At 36.6% G+C, this 18,072-nt stretch overlaps 1 protein-coding gene and 1 long non-coding RNA gene across 2 annotated transcripts; both read left to right on the top strand.

Moving 5' to 3' along the window:
- Positions 1-9,972: 9,972 nt before the first annotated feature.
- LOC112728642 (G-type lectin S-receptor-like serine/threonine-protein kinase RKS1) lies at positions 9,973-13,591 on the top strand. The gene is made up of 7 exons (XM_025778867.3): positions 9,973-11,459; positions 11,535-11,666; positions 11,738-11,922; positions 12,028-12,238; positions 12,366-12,603; positions 12,728-12,878; positions 13,009-13,591. The coding sequence occupies exons 1-7, from the start codon at positions 10,142-10,144 to the stop codon at positions 13,321-13,323; spliced, it is 2,550 nt and encodes an 849-aa protein (XP_025634652.1). The 5' UTR covers positions 9,973-10,141; the 3' UTR covers positions 13,324-13,591.
- A 750-nt stretch (positions 13,592-14,341) lies between these two features.
- Positions 14,342-16,410, top strand: LOC112728641 (uncharacterized). Its single transcript, XR_003166291.2, has 2 exons — positions 14,342-14,702; positions 16,155-16,410. It is a non-coding gene; the product is annotated as an uncharacterized lncRNA (long non-coding RNA).
- Positions 16,411-18,072: the final 1,662 nt, after the last annotated feature.

The raw sequence follows: 18,072 nt of genomic DNA, 5'->3' as shown, positions 1-18,072 counted from the left end.
ATCACCTTATATATTTGTTGTAAGAATAAATAACCATTTGTACTCATGAAAGATGAAAACGCTGACATTTGTACCTATACTAGATCAAAACTGAACTTGTACCCACGTTAGATGCCCTCTGTGTGACAAAAGTGCCATGTCTTGGATCTGCACTTGGTTCGTGGTTATCCGACCCTACGTGGCACTCCAACCCTCCAAAATTCTATCTATGTGGAAGGAAACGTTGGTATATGAAAGTGGATAGGGTTCTACGCATCAAATCGAAACCCTAGCAAGTTATCTTTCCTAATTCGAACCATATCCCAAAAATCGAATCTTGTTGAATTTCATATAATGTTAAGTGCACCCACGGTCAGAAAGAATTATCTCGTAACTCCTGGAATGTCTTTGCGCAGATTTAATTCTGCTGTAAATGATGAAAATCGTAGCAATTCTTCAAGTTCGAAGAAGATGAAGGAGAAGAAGCTCGACAGCAGATACTTCTGTGGGAGGGAGATTGCGTTGATGGAGTCTGGCACGATGACGAACCCTAATAGATGGTTCATCAGATGTCCTTTATGAGCGGTAAGGGCCAGACGCTATTATTATTGAGGTGAGAAAATTATTTTTGAATTTTAGTTGACATTTGGGTGCGTTTTTTTTTTTTTTTTTTCATATAAGAGACTGCAAATACTTTGTTTAGGTAGAAGAAATCGAAGAAGAATGAGAGGGCCTAGCAAGATGTTTAGCCAAAAGAAATTCGGAGCATTCTTATGCAAGGCATGATGATGGATTAACTGTCACTAAAGTTAGGGAAAACCAGCAAGCATCATCAATGTTGGCTAGGAAGATAGACAAATTTAGGGTTGAAATTAGGGGTGAAATCAGAAAAATTAGAGTGTTGCTTTCAACCATTGCATTGGGGGTAGCGTTTGTTTATTGTGTGAGTTGTATTTGGTAATGAAAATATAAGATTTGTATAATTTGGGATCTTTGTTAAACATCAGATAGTGAATTTTTTTCCTGATATCAGCATGACATGATGTGTTTCTTACATTTTTCTGTTTTTATTTATTTATTTATTTATGATACATTAACATAGACACCCATGCTTTGAACTTGTTGCTGCCATCTAAGTTGATTTTGATAAAATTTATCTCTAGACAATGCCAATCGAAATGTACATGAATCTCTCTTTTCTACTTAAGGATCCAATAATAAGCTGAATCTGTAACATAGGAACCTGATGGTTTTGGTTTTCAATATATGAGTTTCTTCCAAAATCAGAACAAGGTGCTGTTAGAAGAATGATAAAATTAACAATAAGTTGTTTGAGAACACTTATATATAGTTGCTGCAAGTTCCATTGATTGTCACATAAACTAAAGAAGACAAATATTGACAACTCAAAGCACAACCTCAAAATCAGCATAACTAACTCTACCCTTAAACAGACTATGGAAATGTATAACAAAATACAAGAGTCTTGTATCTCTCTTTAGTATGCTAAAACAACAAAAAGCAACCATAAGTAGTCCACGAGCAATGTTGACTACATCAAAATACGAAAACATAACAGTTTAAGAGTATCAAATTCCTCTCTTGTGAACGTCCACCCACTCATCAAAACACATAGTCTATGAAATTGGGGTTGAGTTACTGCTCCCGCTTAAGACACCATTTTTTGCTCCGCTTGATGCACTTATCCTGCCTCGACCTCTACCTTGACCTCTGCCTCTAACAGATGTGCCTCGGCCTCTAGCACTTGGAGTCACACTAGGTGTGGGCATGAACTGCACGAATCGTGTGGTTGTCCCTGCACTAGCACCTTGCAGTGAATGAGGTGTTGTTTGAAAGTTGTGTGTAGAAGAGGTTGTAGATGGATGGTTGGCAGATGGTGTAGGTGTTTGTGCAGTCGGAGGAGGTCGCCTAACACTTCTCCTTTTAACTTGTTTTTTGGTTGTTGCATTATTTGTTGGAGGTTGTGGTTGTATTATTGCTGGTGGTGACATCGATTGAGGTTGCTGAATTCCAAAGAAAAACCAAATCAAATGTGCGAATAATTAAACAAGTAAAATTAACAAATTAAATAATGCAATGCACTTACCTGTGCAAGTTGGGGTGTTGCGGAACCATTTTCTCCTTCAGTTGCTGCTGCTTCAGCTTCTGCAGCTTCTAATGTCTCCTCCTAATATATTTCAGTCAGCATATCCTCATCTTCATCACCTGCAGGTACTTGCGATGCAGCACTCCCTTCAGCCATTGCTTCATTTCTCTTCTTACAGCTTCTCTTATTATGACCAGCCTAAAAAACAAAGTACTCATTGTAAATTCAACATGAATTTCAGGTAGAGCTCAAGTTCCACAGTATGATCACAAGAATCAATAATTATAGAGTTGAAATAATTTCAACTAAAATTGGTGGATTCACATACCTGGAGGCAGTATTTGCATACAATAGTTCCAATCCTCCTCTTTGTTCTATGAGGGTCACTCTTCGCTTTAGGGACATCATTTCTCTTGTCTCTCTTGAGTGTAGGTCTTTCAATTGAGTTTTTGTACCGTGATGGCATAATGGGTAGGGTGTCAAGGTGCTTCTAGAACTCCTGGCTTGGAACTGGACGCATTGAAGACTGATACGCTGCATTATATGCACCCATGGTGAGCTAGTTATGTGCATACTCTTCGAGTCTTCTGTTTTAGTAAGCTAAAGTAGCACAGACATGTCTAGTAGGGAGAGGCCTCTTTGTTGATCTTCTCTCGTTCACCTTTGGCCATCCCTCAACCTCATCTAAAGGATTGGTTTGATTATTTTGGAGAGTCCTATTGGAGTTAGAGGGTGGAACTGACTCAGGGATTGACTGTGAAAGTGGATTTCTATACAGCTGTGGGATGTATTGGGTTAGTTGTTCAGGTGCAAGAGGTTCAGAGACATTGACTTCAGAGGGCGGGACTGGGTCTGAACCATCAGTATGGGATGGTTGTTGGTCATGCTCAATAGGTGGCTGGGAAGGTTGGGACTGAGTTGATGGTGGCTCCTCCGGTAGGACAGGTGTTGGAGGAAGTTGGAAAATCTGTCTTGCTTCATGGGATGATGAAGGTGTTGGATTTCCTATCTGTTGGGACATTATGACACCATCCTCATTTTGGGCCTTAACATCAGCCTGGTTATTTTCTTCATGGGCCTCTTTCCTGGGCTGGACCTCACCTCTTTTTTGGGCCTCCTTCATAACTTGGACATGACCTACTATTTCAGCATCGTCATCATCTTCCACTACTATCAATCTTATTCTTGGACTCTTCTTTGGAGTTGGAACCCTTTTAGCACAGCTCTTTATTCTCATCTTTGATGGAGTCATATCATTCTCCTCAACTAGCACAGGATGATCCATCGGATGCTCTGTGTAGACATTAATTTTGTTACCGTTCTTCACGGCTGCCTCATACATTTTAACTATGTCCATATCAACCCTTAGTAACCTCAACCCATGATCAAGCTCCTTCCCAGGTTCTAGCCAGTAAAAATCAGTAATAGACGTATATCCAATGTCCTTCAGCAAATCAGATATAAAAAAATCATTGAGGGTAACAACGTTAATCCTCTCAATTTCTATTACTTTTCCACCAATGTAACTAACCTTCCCACATGATCCTCTCTCAAATCGTCATCTATGATTAATAGACAGAGTTATATGGATGGTGGCTATCCCTGAAAGTAAAATTAAACAATACAATAAAAAAATATTGTCTGTAACTGCAGCTTACACAAACCCTCAATCAACTATTCTATCAATTCTCAAACATATAAAATCTAATCACAGGGTTTGGTAAGGTAACAGAATTTGTCTAACTAGTAGCAACGACATATGAAATTAATCATTAGTGGCACGACATACCTCTGTTCTTCACGAATAAAAAAGACTGACGTCTTCGCTGTCAACGAGGGCTCTGCTCGCTAATCTATGCACCATTATTTATTATGTATTCGTGGTGATGGATTGGGAGTGCTCCGGTCGTCTTCTTCGACTTGGGAATGGAGCAACGGCGATGATAAACCTCTGCTAGGGTACAGCAGATTCTCTCGAGAAATGCACTTCTTTTTTCCAAATCCTTAGTGAAAAGCAACGTTCAATTCCACGTAGATAGGGTTTTAGAGGGTTGGAGTGTCACGTAGGATTGGATAACCACGAACCAAGTACAGAATTAAGACAGGACATTTTTGTCACACGGAGGACATCTAGCGTGGGTACAAGTTCAGTTTCGATCTACTATAAATATAAATGTTAACGTTTTTATCTTTCATGAGTACAAATAGTCATTTATTCTTTGTTGTAATTTTCATAATTGGTATGTGATATCCTCTTAATAAAAGATCTACTTTTTTCTTTATGAATTTAATTATTCAGAAAGAGTAATACTATGCAATGCAGGTCTATGTATGGCACACACCTCAGCATGCTCATTTAATTTGAAAAAAAGGCACACACAAATTAAAGCAAATTCTTAGCTTAGCTAAATAATTATCTTAAGAGAGATACGATGACAGATTTAAAAAGAAAAAATTTGACACAAATATAGAAGCTCACAGCATATAGTCACACACTATTCACTAACTAGAACCACAATAAATGACAAGTTATTCTTTTTTATTTGAGTATTTACCCAAATTGGTCCCCAAAGAATTTTGAAGTGGACGTTTTGGTCCCTAACAAAATTTAATTATGTAATTAGTCCCCAACTTTTGTAAACGTCTGTCATTTTAGTCCTTCTGTTAGTTTCCTCCGTGAAATTCTAACGGTAGAGTCCAACGTGTCACGTTCAGGTGATGAGTCAGCCGTTAAGTGCCACATGTTCAATCAAGACAAATTGGTCCCTATTCTGAATGATGCTAAACGCGGCGTTTTGGGAGTAGGGCACGAGGGTGTGTGTCGTTTCGTTAGCTGAGTGGCTTTAAAGGTCCATTTTTGTCTTCCTCCCCCAAAACGAAATTACAACAAGCACCCTCTCTTCCCCTAAGTTTTACAAAGAAATCCACCACCACGTGAACCGGTAGTCAGTCTTCCGACGACCTCGCTGACATTGTTGACTCAAGACTTTGTACCAAACGAAGTTATTGTAGAAGAAGGTTTTGCCGGTCTATCGGTCTTCACCGGTCAGGTTAGTATATCTTTTCTCTATTATGATGCGGATGGTATAGTTGATCATCGTTGCAATTGTTCGAATGTGTTTACCTTGTGTATCTGTTTCTGGCAGTAGAAATTAGTTACTGAAGAAAGTGTTTTTAAGTTCTTCATTACTATGAAAATCAGTTACTGATAAGTGACGTAATGCATGCATATATGAGTTTAACATTAAAAAGATTCAATATTTTGTGGTAAATACACTTTATACATTAATTAATCTAGTTATCACAATTAGGAAATTAAAGTTTGAGCAGTTGTTGTTTAATATGAAATTGCTTTGTATAAGTTTGTGTTCTGGTTTTGACATTTTATTCCATATTTATGGATTGCGGATGACTGATTGGGTTATCCCTGTCTTTCAACATGGGGGAAGTTTTGTCAAAGATAACAAGGGTGAACTACTTTACATTAATGGGAATGTAAAGAGATTTCCTCCTTTGGATCTTGATTTAGTGAATTATTTTGATTTGAAGAAAATGTTTGAAGAACTTGGCTACCATGCATACAAAAAGATGTATTGGTATGACCCAACAGCTCCTAGTTATAAAGCAGGCCTACATCCTATATATGGAGACAAGGAAATCAGAGAGATGTGTGACAAAAAGAGGGAGGACAGAGAGACGGATGAATTGTGTCTGTTCTTTGATCATCCAATTATGGAAGATGTTGATTTTGAAGATAGCGATGATACTGATGAGCATAGTGAGGCCAAGGTCTTGTCTGATGAACCAATTTTTGACAACGATAGCTATGATAGCTATGAAAGTGCTGAAGACGAGGCGTATAAACCCCCACCTCCAGGATTTGAGGATGACATCGATGATAGCTATGATAGCTTTGAAGATGAAGAACTCATGAAGAAAACAAAGAGAAAAGGTGGCAAAAGAGATAAGGGTAAGAAGAAAGCTATTGGAAAAAAGGATAATGCAAGGAAGATGGCTGTTGAAAAAAGGGATAATGCAAGGAAGAAAGGTGGGCCTAAACAGACTACTAGGCCCAATGACAAATATGGGCCCAATATAACTGTTGGGCCTACTCTTACTAATGGGTCTACTCCTACTGCTAGGCCTAGTCCTACTGCTGGTGGGTCAGAATTTGGTGTTGGACCGGGTATAGCAGAGGAAGGGGATGACATCTTTAGTGATGAGTCTGATGGTTTAGGATTTGAGTCAGAGGGGTTTGATACACCTCAATCATCAGACAATAAAGGAGATGATTTTGATTGGCCCCAATTCAATGAGGAAGCAGACTTTGGTGATGTGCATCTCCAATTGAACATGGAGTTTGCCACATTGGAGCAATTCAAGCATGCCTTAAAGGACTATACTATTGCTGAAGGAAGGAGGATTTTTTATGTTAAAAATGATAATAGAAGAGTTAGATGCAAGTGTGCAAGTGGGGAAGAGAAGGCTATGATTGCAAAGGCAAAGTTCAAGGCTAAATGTAAGGCTAAAAGGAAAGAGACTGATGCTGCAGAAGTGGATAATTCTGGAGAGAATGGAACTGCTATTGTCCCTAGCAGTGATGATAACGAATGTCCCTGGCTGATTTATTGTGCCTGGAATAGTGCTATAGGGTGCTACCAGATTAAGACGTATGAGCCTAAACATACTTGTGCTAGGGAATTCGGGTCTAACATGGCTGATCAGAAATAGGTGGCTGATAAATTAGAGAAGAGGTTATTGACCCAACCTCACATGACTCATGGAGAAGCTTTTGATCATATTAAGATAGACTTTAATGTGGTGTGCAGTGGCAAGATGATTTATAGAGCTTTAAGGGTTGCTAGGGAAAGGTATGTTGGGAATGAGAGGGCTCAGTATGGAAAGTTGAGAGATTATCTCACTGAAATACACAGAAGAGTATTGGGTGAAGACTGGACTACTATCTCCAGAGCCACCCATCATTAGGAGACCTGCAGGCCGCCCCACGAAGAAAAAAAGGAAGGCGGACCCTGTTGAAGACGCGTGTGATGGAACAAAGGGATGACGAACATTCAAGGTTACCTGTCAAAAATGTGGCGAATCTGGCCACAATGCAAAAACATGCAAGGGACCACCAAGGCCTAAACCCCCACCAAAGAATAAAGGTAAAAAAAAAGGTAATGGAAATGGATCCACCATTGCAGCAGGGTCACAGGAAGAAGTACAAGTAATCCTATCAGCCCCTCAACTACAGCCACAGGTACCTTTCTAAATTGGATTATATTCGATGCTTTGTATGCCATTCATGTACTTACTTGTCTTGTTACTTCGTCTTGTGTTAGGAGCAAACTACTAACTCATCCAACCAAGTTGCATCAACAACAAGTTTTAGGCCTCTAAGACCCAAACAACAAATTCTGAGACCTCATGTAGCTCCGGTCACTACCCCAACACCTCCTATGAAGCTTGTTTCGGCTCCAAGACCTTTGCCTCCACCAAATTTAACTCCTCCACCTACAGCCCCATTTGCTCCAGTGCCTAGGTCACTCCATCCGAATCAGATACCAAGAATCTCTCCGGAAACAGTTGTTGCTACAAGCTCTGGAACTGCTGCCAGAATATTCAAGTTCATGCCTACACTAGGACTCAACCTCCAAAAGAAGAAATGATATTGCTCTATGATATCATGCTGATTGTAGTTATGTTGTTTAGTTTATTAAGATCCTTTTGTAACAGATTATGGTTATGTAGTGCATTTATGCAACTTTGAGCTATGCTTTTGGAATGTATCTTTAATGCTAGCAACAGATATAAACTAGCTAGGAGTAAGTTTTTTGTTGGAATATTCAGAACTTTGATGCTTGATTTCAAATATATGAAATTATGGTTATTAGACTATTTTGATAATTATGAGTGATGTGATTTGTATTAAATCAGGTTTTTGAAACATTATTTTTGTGAATGCATATGATTCTAATATTGGGCAAAGAAATTTCATTACACAATTCTGACAGACTATAATATTAGCAATTACACTTTGATCAATTATTCAATTACAATATATCCATACATAATAAGCACTTAATTCCCTTTTTTTTCTACCTAACTATATCTTTCCTAAAAAAATACAAACCAAAAAACCTAGCATGAAAAAGAACACATTTTTTCATTGACTGCTCCACTCCCTCCTTTTACTTATATTCTTAGTCTTCTCTAATTCATCTACCAAATCTTTCAACTTCTTCACCCTCTCTTCCAGTACAATATTATGCTGGCTATCTTGCATTTCATGGGAAAAAATTTTGTCAAACCATATAAAAAATTCACAGTGTGGAAGATTCTCCTACATTGAAGGGGAAAATGCACAAAATCAGAGTTAACCCATGAATTTTGCAATGCATAAAGAAGATACCATACCCAATGTTTCTTACCCTATAATAAGGACAACCAAAGAAAGGTCTTCTTGGGTTCTTATCTGTTCCAGATTCCACAACAATGGCATAAGCTCCACAGTGGCATCTTGGATTCTCCCCTCTTGCAATTTCAAATTTGGGGCCACCTGAAGCACTGCTAGCACTACCATCTCCGCTACCTCTAATAACTCGTTGACGATAAGAACTTGCTGAATTTTCTCCACTTGCCATGGTTACACGTTTTCAGAGTAGCACACGAGGATGATTATGACCTTCACACCATTATTTTAGGATTTAGGGCATCATACAAGAACAAATTTGTAGTTGTATTTCTAGGGATTATTTTGTCTTTCATCCCACGTGATGTTTAACAGCTAACTCAACACCTTAACATGACACGTTGGATTCTATCGTTAAAATTTTACGGAAGAAACTAACAGAAGGACTAAAATGACGAACATTTACAAAAGTTGGGGACTAATTACATAATTAAATTTTGTTGGAGACCAAAACGTCCACTTCAAAATTTTTTAGGGATCAATTTGAGTAAATACTCTTTTTATTTTCTTAACGGGATTTCAAAAGCTCCATATGATTAATTGAGAAGTAGCGTGTTTGAGGCCCTTGGAGTCATTATTAGTAGATGATCTCTCAATTCTTTGTGTGGTCTTAGATGCGAATTGAAGAGAAAGAAAGGAGAAGATTTAAATAACTATATATATTCACATTTCAGATTAAAATGATTTCATAGGAAAATAATGGATGAAAATAACTAAATAATTTGACATGTTTATGTTTAATTAAATTATTTAATATAATATATATTTATCAACATCTTAAAAGATTTATATATTATTTTTATGATAAAAATTCACATGTAATTGTATTTATTTAAAATTAATATTTAAAAATTATTACATAATTTAATAAATTTGACTAAATTATCATCTAATCATTATCACTTATAAACTTCACATAAAAACAGTTGTATATAAGTGATTATTTATTTTTAAAAAAGTATAAGTAGACAATGAAAATATTAAACAATGTGAACAATGAATATATCGGATGTTCAATTCAATAGGTGTGCGAATGATTATCTTAATATTAAAATTTAAGTAAATAATTTAAGAATATAATGTATTTTTATTTTATTAGACCAATTTTAGAATTTATTATTCACATTATTCACACAAAATCATTGTCTGTCTTTTATTTTTATACATTTTCATGTAAAAATTTATGCACAAATGACATGTGAATAGTAGTCAATATTAATCAATTATCCATTTTTTTAACTAAAAATCCGGTAATGCTGACTTAATAAAGATCCAAGCATGCTGGGATCGTCGTGTTTTTCATCAAGGCAATTAAAGCACGTACGGGATAAGAAGGATGTTATCTGTATCTGTTGCCAGCCACGTAGAAAAATAAAGCAAAAAGGTTTTAATGCCATGCAACTACCATCTATTCAATTTTCAGTTGCCTGTTCCATCAAACTCCCCATTTACGCATACATCCACATATTAAACTTAATTATCAAATAAATATCATTCACAATGCATATACAGGTTTAACATTATCATCAGAAAACTCCTTGTTTTCAGACTAGTTTCAACTTTCAACCAAAATATATAGAATCATGACGATATTTTCTTCTAATAAACTCCTGCTTTTCACGATGATCCTTTTCATCCCTTGTTGCCACTCACTTCATACCATAACCATAACACCAAACCAACCCCTCAAAGACGGCCACGTTCTTGTCTCCGAAGACAAAGGAACCTTCGCACTCGGTTTCTTCAGCCCCGCAAATTCCACAAGCCGCTACCTTGCTATATGGTACAACAAAATCTCACAACAAACCGTTGTTTGGGTTGCCAACAGAGACACTCCCCTTAACCACACTTCAGCTGTTCTCTCCATCAACAACCATGGAAACCTCGTCCTCCACCACCAAAACACCACCCCAAACCTCAACCCTCTTTGGTCCTCCAACGTCACTCTCTCATCTACCAACACTTCAGCCAAGCTTCTCGACACTGGAAACTTGATTCTAATCCAAAGAGGAAGAAGCAGCAACAATAATAGCAATAGCGACGATTTTGTTGTGTGGCAGAGTTTTGATTATCCCGGCAACACACTCCTTCCCTTCATGAAACTCGGATTGGACCGGAAAACCACCTTGGACCGGTTCCTCACATCATGGAAGTCCCAAACCGACCCGGGATCCGGGAATTTCACTTTCAGGATCGACCCGACAGGGTTCGCCCAACTGTTCCTGTACAAGAACAAGACAGCTGTATGGCGGGTCGGGTCATGGACGGGTGAAAGGCTGACCGGAGTGCCCGAGATGACTCCGAACTTTATCTTCAACATTAGCTTTGTTAGCGACACAAAGGAAGTTAGCATAATGTACGGAGTGAAGGACCCCAACGTGCTCTCCAGGATGGTGCTGGACGAGACGGGTCACGTGAGGAGGATGACGTGGCAAGCTCACGAGCTAAGATGGTTCGAATTCTGGTACGCGCCCAAGGAGCAGTGTGATAACTACAGGCAGTGCGGCTCAAACACCAACTGTGACCCGTATGAGGAGGACAAGTTCATGTGCAAGTGCCTGCCGGGGTTCGAGCCCAGGTTCGAGAGAGAGTGGTACCTTAGAGATGGGTCAGGTGGGTGCGTGAGGAAGGCTAACGTGTCCACGTGTCGAAGCGGGGAGGGGTTTGTTGAAGTGGCGCGTGTGAAGGTGCCGGATACTTCGAAGGCGCGTGTAGATGCGGGATTGAGCATGAAGGATTGCAGGGTGAAGTGTTTGGGAGACTGCTCGTGTGCGGCGTATACGAGTGCCAACGAGACTACTCACACTGGCTGCGTTACGTGGCATGCTAACATGGAGGATACTAGGACCTACACACAAGTCGGCCAAAATTTGTTCGTACGTGTCGCTGCAATTGAATTAGGTACCTTTGCTTCTTTTGCAAGAATGTCACACTTCACACTTGCCTTGTTTCTTCACTAATAATCACTATTTGCAGCTCAATATGCGAAAAATCGCCATGGTTCTCTAGGCAAGAAGGGGATGCTAGCACTTTCAGGAGTTTCAGCTTTCTTATTCTTGTTTCTGGTGGTCATGTTGGGCTATTGCTTTCTGAAATCCAAGAAACAAGGTAAGTTAAGAATTCTGCTCAAACTTGTCTTCATGCCTACTTTTCAAGTTGTTCAAATTTCATCATGGCAGGGAGAAGAACGGATCGCAAGTATTCATTTCGTCTTAGTTTTGAGGACTCTACCAATCTACAAGAATTTGATAGTACGCAAAATTCAGATTTACCATTCTTTGATCTAAGCTCAATAGCTGCTGCAACAGATAATTTCTCCCCTGACAATAAACTTGGTCAAGGTGGATTTGGTTCTGTATATAAGGTACCCTTTCTTTTCTTCTTAAGTTATACAATTCTTCTAAGTAGATTGAAAATTTTAGGTAGAGCAATTAATAACTACCATGCTGACTCTTACTAATTACTTCAGGGGCTATTGAATAATGGAAAGGAAATTGCAGTGAAGAGATTGTCTAAAAATTCTGGACAGGGCATAGACGAGTTTAAAAATGAAGTTGTTTTGATTTCAAAGCTTCAACATCGAAATCTTGTGAGAATCTTAGGTTGTTGCATTCAAGGAGATGAGAAGATGCTAATATACGAATACTTGCCTAACAAAAGCTTAGATTCTTTTATTTTTGGTAATGTCTTCTTCTTACCTTTGTTTGAATAGTACTTCAGTTCTCACTTTGAGAAAACCCTGTCACTTCCTAATCCAACAACATGCTTCACTTACACAATTTTTAACGTTTTGGCTTTTGAGTACAGACGAATCTAAAAAGTCACAGTTAGATTGGAAGAAACGATTTCAAATTATATGTGGAATTGCTAGAGGAATGTTATATCTTCATCATGATTCACGACTAAGAATCATTCATAGAGATTTAAAGACTAGCAATGTCTTGTTAGATTCTGAATTGAATCCTAAAATTGCCGATTTTGGAATGGCAAGAATATTTGGCGGAAATCAAGTTGAAGCAAATACTAACCGTGTTGTTGGAACCTAGTAAGTATTACTTCATAATCCAAAAACATTAAAATTAGCTTCATTTCATTGCACGGTTACTTGTTAGTTATCTCTTTCTTTTTCGGATAACTGATAAAATCTTTTATATATTTTGTTTTTAAAGTGGATATATGTCACCGGAATATGCTATGGAAGGACAATTTTCAATTAAGTCTGATGTATATAGTTTTGGAGTTTTGCTCCTAGAAATCATTACGGGCAGAAAGAATAGTGGTCAATACGACGACATTACTACGACAAATTTAGTCGGCCATGTAAGTTTAATTTTACGAGAATCATGGCTCCAATTTAAATTTGAGAAGGAGCCTTAAACCTTTTAACAGAAAGTGTGCATATCAGAACTATATTGATCAACTAGTAATTTGAATTAATTAATTAATGCAGATATGGGATCTGTGGAAAGATGGGAGAGCCATGGAGATTGTTGATGAATGTTTATTGGAAGAGTCGTCATGTTGTGAGCATGAAGTCCAAAGATGCATACAAATTGGACTTTTGTGCGTTCAAGATTACCCCACAGACAGGCCATCAATGGCAGCAGTTGTTTCCATGATGGGAAATGACTCAGCCCTTCCTTCTCCAAAACATCCAGCATTTATTTTCAAGAGGGGCAAAAATTATGAGAGTTCAGATCCATCGACCAGTGACGGTGTTTATTCAGTCAACGACGTAAGTATGACCATCATTGAAGCTCGCTAAAGGCCCCACAACGCTCTTTAATTCCGTTCATACAATAATCCGGTATAGAAATAAGTATATACTCATTTGCTACACAACTTTTTCGAACACCATGAACAATCATCAATCAAATAAAATCACATTATACCTCCGAATTACCCACTTAAATCTTAATATTAGAATAACTATCCGTACACATAGTGAAATGAACATTCGATATATCTATTGTTCACATTATTTAATATTTTTATTATCTACTTATATATATATATATTTTTTTGGTAAGCTCTAATACATAGAAATTCGTTTGCTCTTAATTATAAACAAATAAATATTCTCTTTTTAAAAATGCGAAATTTGTAATAGTTAGTTGCTGAGCATAATTGTGGCCAAGTATCATTATCTGCATTGACAATTTCTTGGACGATCCGCTACATCTGTTGTTACTACTATTAAACAGTCCCACAAATGAAGAAAAAAAAAGGCACCACTTTTGAATTGGGAACAGAAACATATATAATACTGCAATCTGCGTTGCTCATCAAAATGTCAAATAAAAATAAAGAAACCGCTGTTATATATTAAGAGCCCTCAATTTAACTGAAGATAAGTTTAGTCACCAAAAAAAAAACTGAAGATAAGTTTCAAGGATTCAGATGCTCTACTAAGCTAAAATATATATTTAGCTCGTAATTTCATATTTGATTTTAAAACTCCTTTTTTTTGGTATTTATAATTTTATATAAAGAGTTTAACTAAAAAATCAAATTTTTAACTAATATTAATTAGTTTTTAAATTTTTTATTCTAAATTTAAATCACAAATCTTGAATTCTAAATTCCAATGTTCTGAAAATCGGTTCGAATCGGCCGGTCGAACCGGTTGAACCGCGAACCGATGAGAAATACGATTCGGTTATATGTTAAAACCGAAAAAAATGAAAACCGTTGTTGAACCGCTAAACCGGCCGGTAACCGGTCAGTCGAACCGAACCGGGACCCGGCCGGTTTTTTTCACTTTGCCCAAAAACTCTCAAAACGCGTCGTTTAGCACTCAGTAACCCCAACCTTACCCGTTACCAACCCTAACTCACTCCAACACTCTCTCCAACGGCGCAGCAACAGACCCTCCCTCGTCCTTCCCATCACCCTCGAGCTAACCGTTCCTCTCAACGTCGGCGAGCTCAGTCCCTCCTTTTCGTTCAGCCGCCGGACTACTCCTGACGCCGTCGCTGGTTGGAGCTTCGAAGCTCACTCAGTCCCTCACTCAGCTAACGTTTCAGACTCTCAGCAGTGGAAGCATAGTCGCTGGGTTCGTCTCCTGCCTCCGTCGCGAAGCTTTGTTCCACCGTCGCCAGCTCTCCGTTTCCAGCGCCGTCATCCTTCCTTGCATTTGAATCTGTAATTGAGCCTCTGTTTGATTTTGATTCTGATCTGTTTTTATTCTGAACTTTTTTATTCTGATTGTTGGTTTGATTCTGATTTATTTTTATTCTTCCGTCGTCCTCCCTATTGTTGATTCTGATTTGTTCTTTGGTTGGGTTGTTAATTTTATTTTTTTTACTTTGAACTTTTTGTTCTGATTTTTTTATTAGTTGCCAAATCAGAAGGTACAATTTAGTATTACTGTTATGGCTGATTTGGATTTGCTGAGGAAGATTCAAGATTTATTATCCCTCTCTTGAGTTGAATGAAGTTTTTGTCAAAGTTAAAAGAATGTATCTGAGCAATTGCAACATGCATTGTTACTATTACACACAGCAATTTGATGATTTGTTTGATCTTTGTTGCCTGTGTTGGTATGTGTTGATGGCCTGGAGTTTTGAGCTATTTGTTAAATATGAGTTTAGATTGTGATAAATTTTGATAATTGTTATGTTTTGAGAAAGTTTAGCTCAGTGATTACGATGAGCTTAATTGCAGAAGAGGTCTTGCTACTTTGTTGAATTTTGAGGTATACATACTTGCTTCTCTCGCTGTCTTTGTCTGTCGATCCTTCTGCAACCATTGTCTCTTTTATAGTGATATCTGATATGTGGTCAAATTGCTTCTCTTTAATATCATGGTTACTAAAATTCAATTAATCTTTCCCCTAATCTGATGAGAACTCGATCAACCAAATTGGATTTCAATAGAACAGTTACATAAATATAAAGACATAGAATTGAAACTGAAATTGAAATTTATAATCAGACATGGAATTACAATCGACAGATTTGAAAAAGAAATAATAAACGGGGATACTTATCCCCTTATATAACCTACATGCTTGTTACATATACTTAGAGAAATAATATCCGAGGATACTTATATAACCTACATGCTTGTTACATAGATCTAGAGAAACTTACAGTATATGCTTAATCGAACTAAACAGCTCTAATAAAATCTATGACAAAGAAGGGGTTTTAACTTTTAACAAGAGTAATTGTAGTGAGAACATGTATGTAGTGAAGCTATGCGAACTCTGATTCAAGTAATTCAACCGTGAACTGAAATGGTGATATAGTGATATAGTTTTTTTGTGAACTGTGAAGTGTGAACTGATATAGTGATATAGTGATTGAATAAATAATTGAATATTGTTCTTGCTATTTTAATTTTCAGTTTTGATTGATCTTATTAACTTGTTAATTTGATAAATTATTGTTTTGGTGTTGTTCTTGACCTTTTGACTTTTATATTGTGTTTTGCTGTTGTTGATTTAATAAGTTGTTCATTGAGTGGAAGATGAAAATTTGCCATGATAAACCTACTCTTGCCATGTTAAACCTGTCATGTTAAACCTACTCAATTCATTTCATTATTGGCATTCATAACAAGGCCTCTCATCTCCTCTGGTTGTTCTGTTAGGCATATCCACAAACAAGTCTCGCAAGCCACAAGGGTTTACATAAGTGAGGGATTAATGTAGCAAAACTGCAGCAAGTTATAGCGGATTTTGATGATTGATGATAAACTTAGATGTTGTCATTTTATGTTTGGTTGGTTGTTTTTGTTATTTGATTTTTGAGTATGTATTTGAATGAGATTATAACATTTTGGTTTATGTAGTACTTTTAATTTGGATGATATTTTAAAATTTATATTAGACTATAATTATGTTTTAGTGTGTTTATTTATATTTTATTTATTATTTTATTATAAAACGGTTTTTTCGGTTCAATCACGGTCAAACCGGTTGAACCTATAAACCAGTAAACCAGTAACTAAAACGGTTCGATGATCGGTTCGGTTTTCAGAACCTTGCTAAATTCTAATCTTAAATCTTAATTCTAAATTTTAAATCATATTAAAAAAATAAACGTACAAAAATAATTTTACAATAAAAATTAATTAGTATTGACTAATTAAAAATTAATTGTTTATATTTAATTTTATAGATAATAATTTATAGCTCAACATTGAATCTAAATATGGACCAAAAGAATATATTAATAATGAAAAGCCAAAACTAGAAGGGATAAAAAAAAAACTTTTGAAGGACCAAATCAAGATAAGACACATTTATCATTGTAATATTAAAAAAAAAAATTTAAATCTTAAAATAGTAATCAAATAAATAGATGTCACTGCAATGATTTCACATCAACGCTACGTAACCAATATCCCTTGATAGTAGTTTCATCTCAGGGATAGTTGGATCCTGCATCTGCAACATTTCTGAGGAATAAATATTCAATCCATAGCCCCAACTTGGTCAACTTAACACATCGTCCTCGGACGTAATCCGAGCTCAAATAACTTTTTTGGTAATCTGATGGGGCCTAAGCCCAACACAAAAAAAGAAAGCAAACTAACTAGTGGGTCTGGAGACTCTACAATCCTACTCCATAAAGATCTCTAAATTTGGCTCAGATTTATCATTTATCAATAAAACTATATTCAAATGGTTTGTTCAAACGCCGATGAGTCTTAGTTTAAGTGGCATAAGTTTTTCTTTAATCTGAGCTCAAATATATAGTAGTCTATAAGCTTGCATTTTATAAGGTAGCATTTGGTGGAGAGACAGAGACGAAAAGACTGAGACGGGGAGACAGAGACTAAGAGACAGGGATTGAAATAAATCTCAGTATTCTGTTTGGTGCAAAATGGGAGACAAGAATTGAAACAAGAATGAAACTCTAATTTAATTTACACAAAAAGTAAAATTGGAATTAATTAATTGAAATGAAAGAATTTTAGGTATAAAATGTTATTAAAGTTTCAATCTCCAACTCTAAAAATTTCAGTCCCTTGTGTCCCTACTTTTTGGAGGTACTGAAATACTGAAATTTTAGAGAGACAGAAATTTTAGTACCAGTCTCTGAACTAACAAACACGATACTGAATCTCAGTCTTTCAGTCCCTATCTCAGTACCTCAAAACAAACGCTGCCTTAAATACTTTGCCCTGGCCCATTGTGGAACTTGCCTGGAATGTAACCACACTCTCAATGAACCATGCATGATTCGGATTATCGGTCAGAAGTTTTGTAACTCTTTTATTATAAACATAATCACAATTTATAGAGACATAAAAAATGTTATACGTATGTCAAAATTAATCATTATGTATATATAAATAAATACACGTTATTTAATTTATTTCTAATATATTTTATATTTTAATATATATTTTTATACTAATAACTAATTTTGATAACTAATTTTAGCGTATATTTCTGATATAGTTCTAATTTTCACATATACAAATAACAACAGTAAAGTATCATCCAAATATAATTATGAGATTTAGTGGTATGTAAGTGATGTGGTATATATATGCATTG

Source organism: Arachis hypogaea, chromosome 12 (genome assembly GCF_003086295.3).
Source record: "Arachis hypogaea cultivar Tifrunner chromosome 12, arahy.Tifrunner.gnm2.J5K5, whole genome shotgun sequence".
NCBI classification, from domain to species: Eukaryota; Viridiplantae; Streptophyta; class Magnoliopsida; order Fabales; family Fabaceae; genus Arachis; species Arachis hypogaea.
Note: the sequence above shows the minus strand (reverse complement) of the source record. Positions and strands in the feature narration are given on the sequence as shown.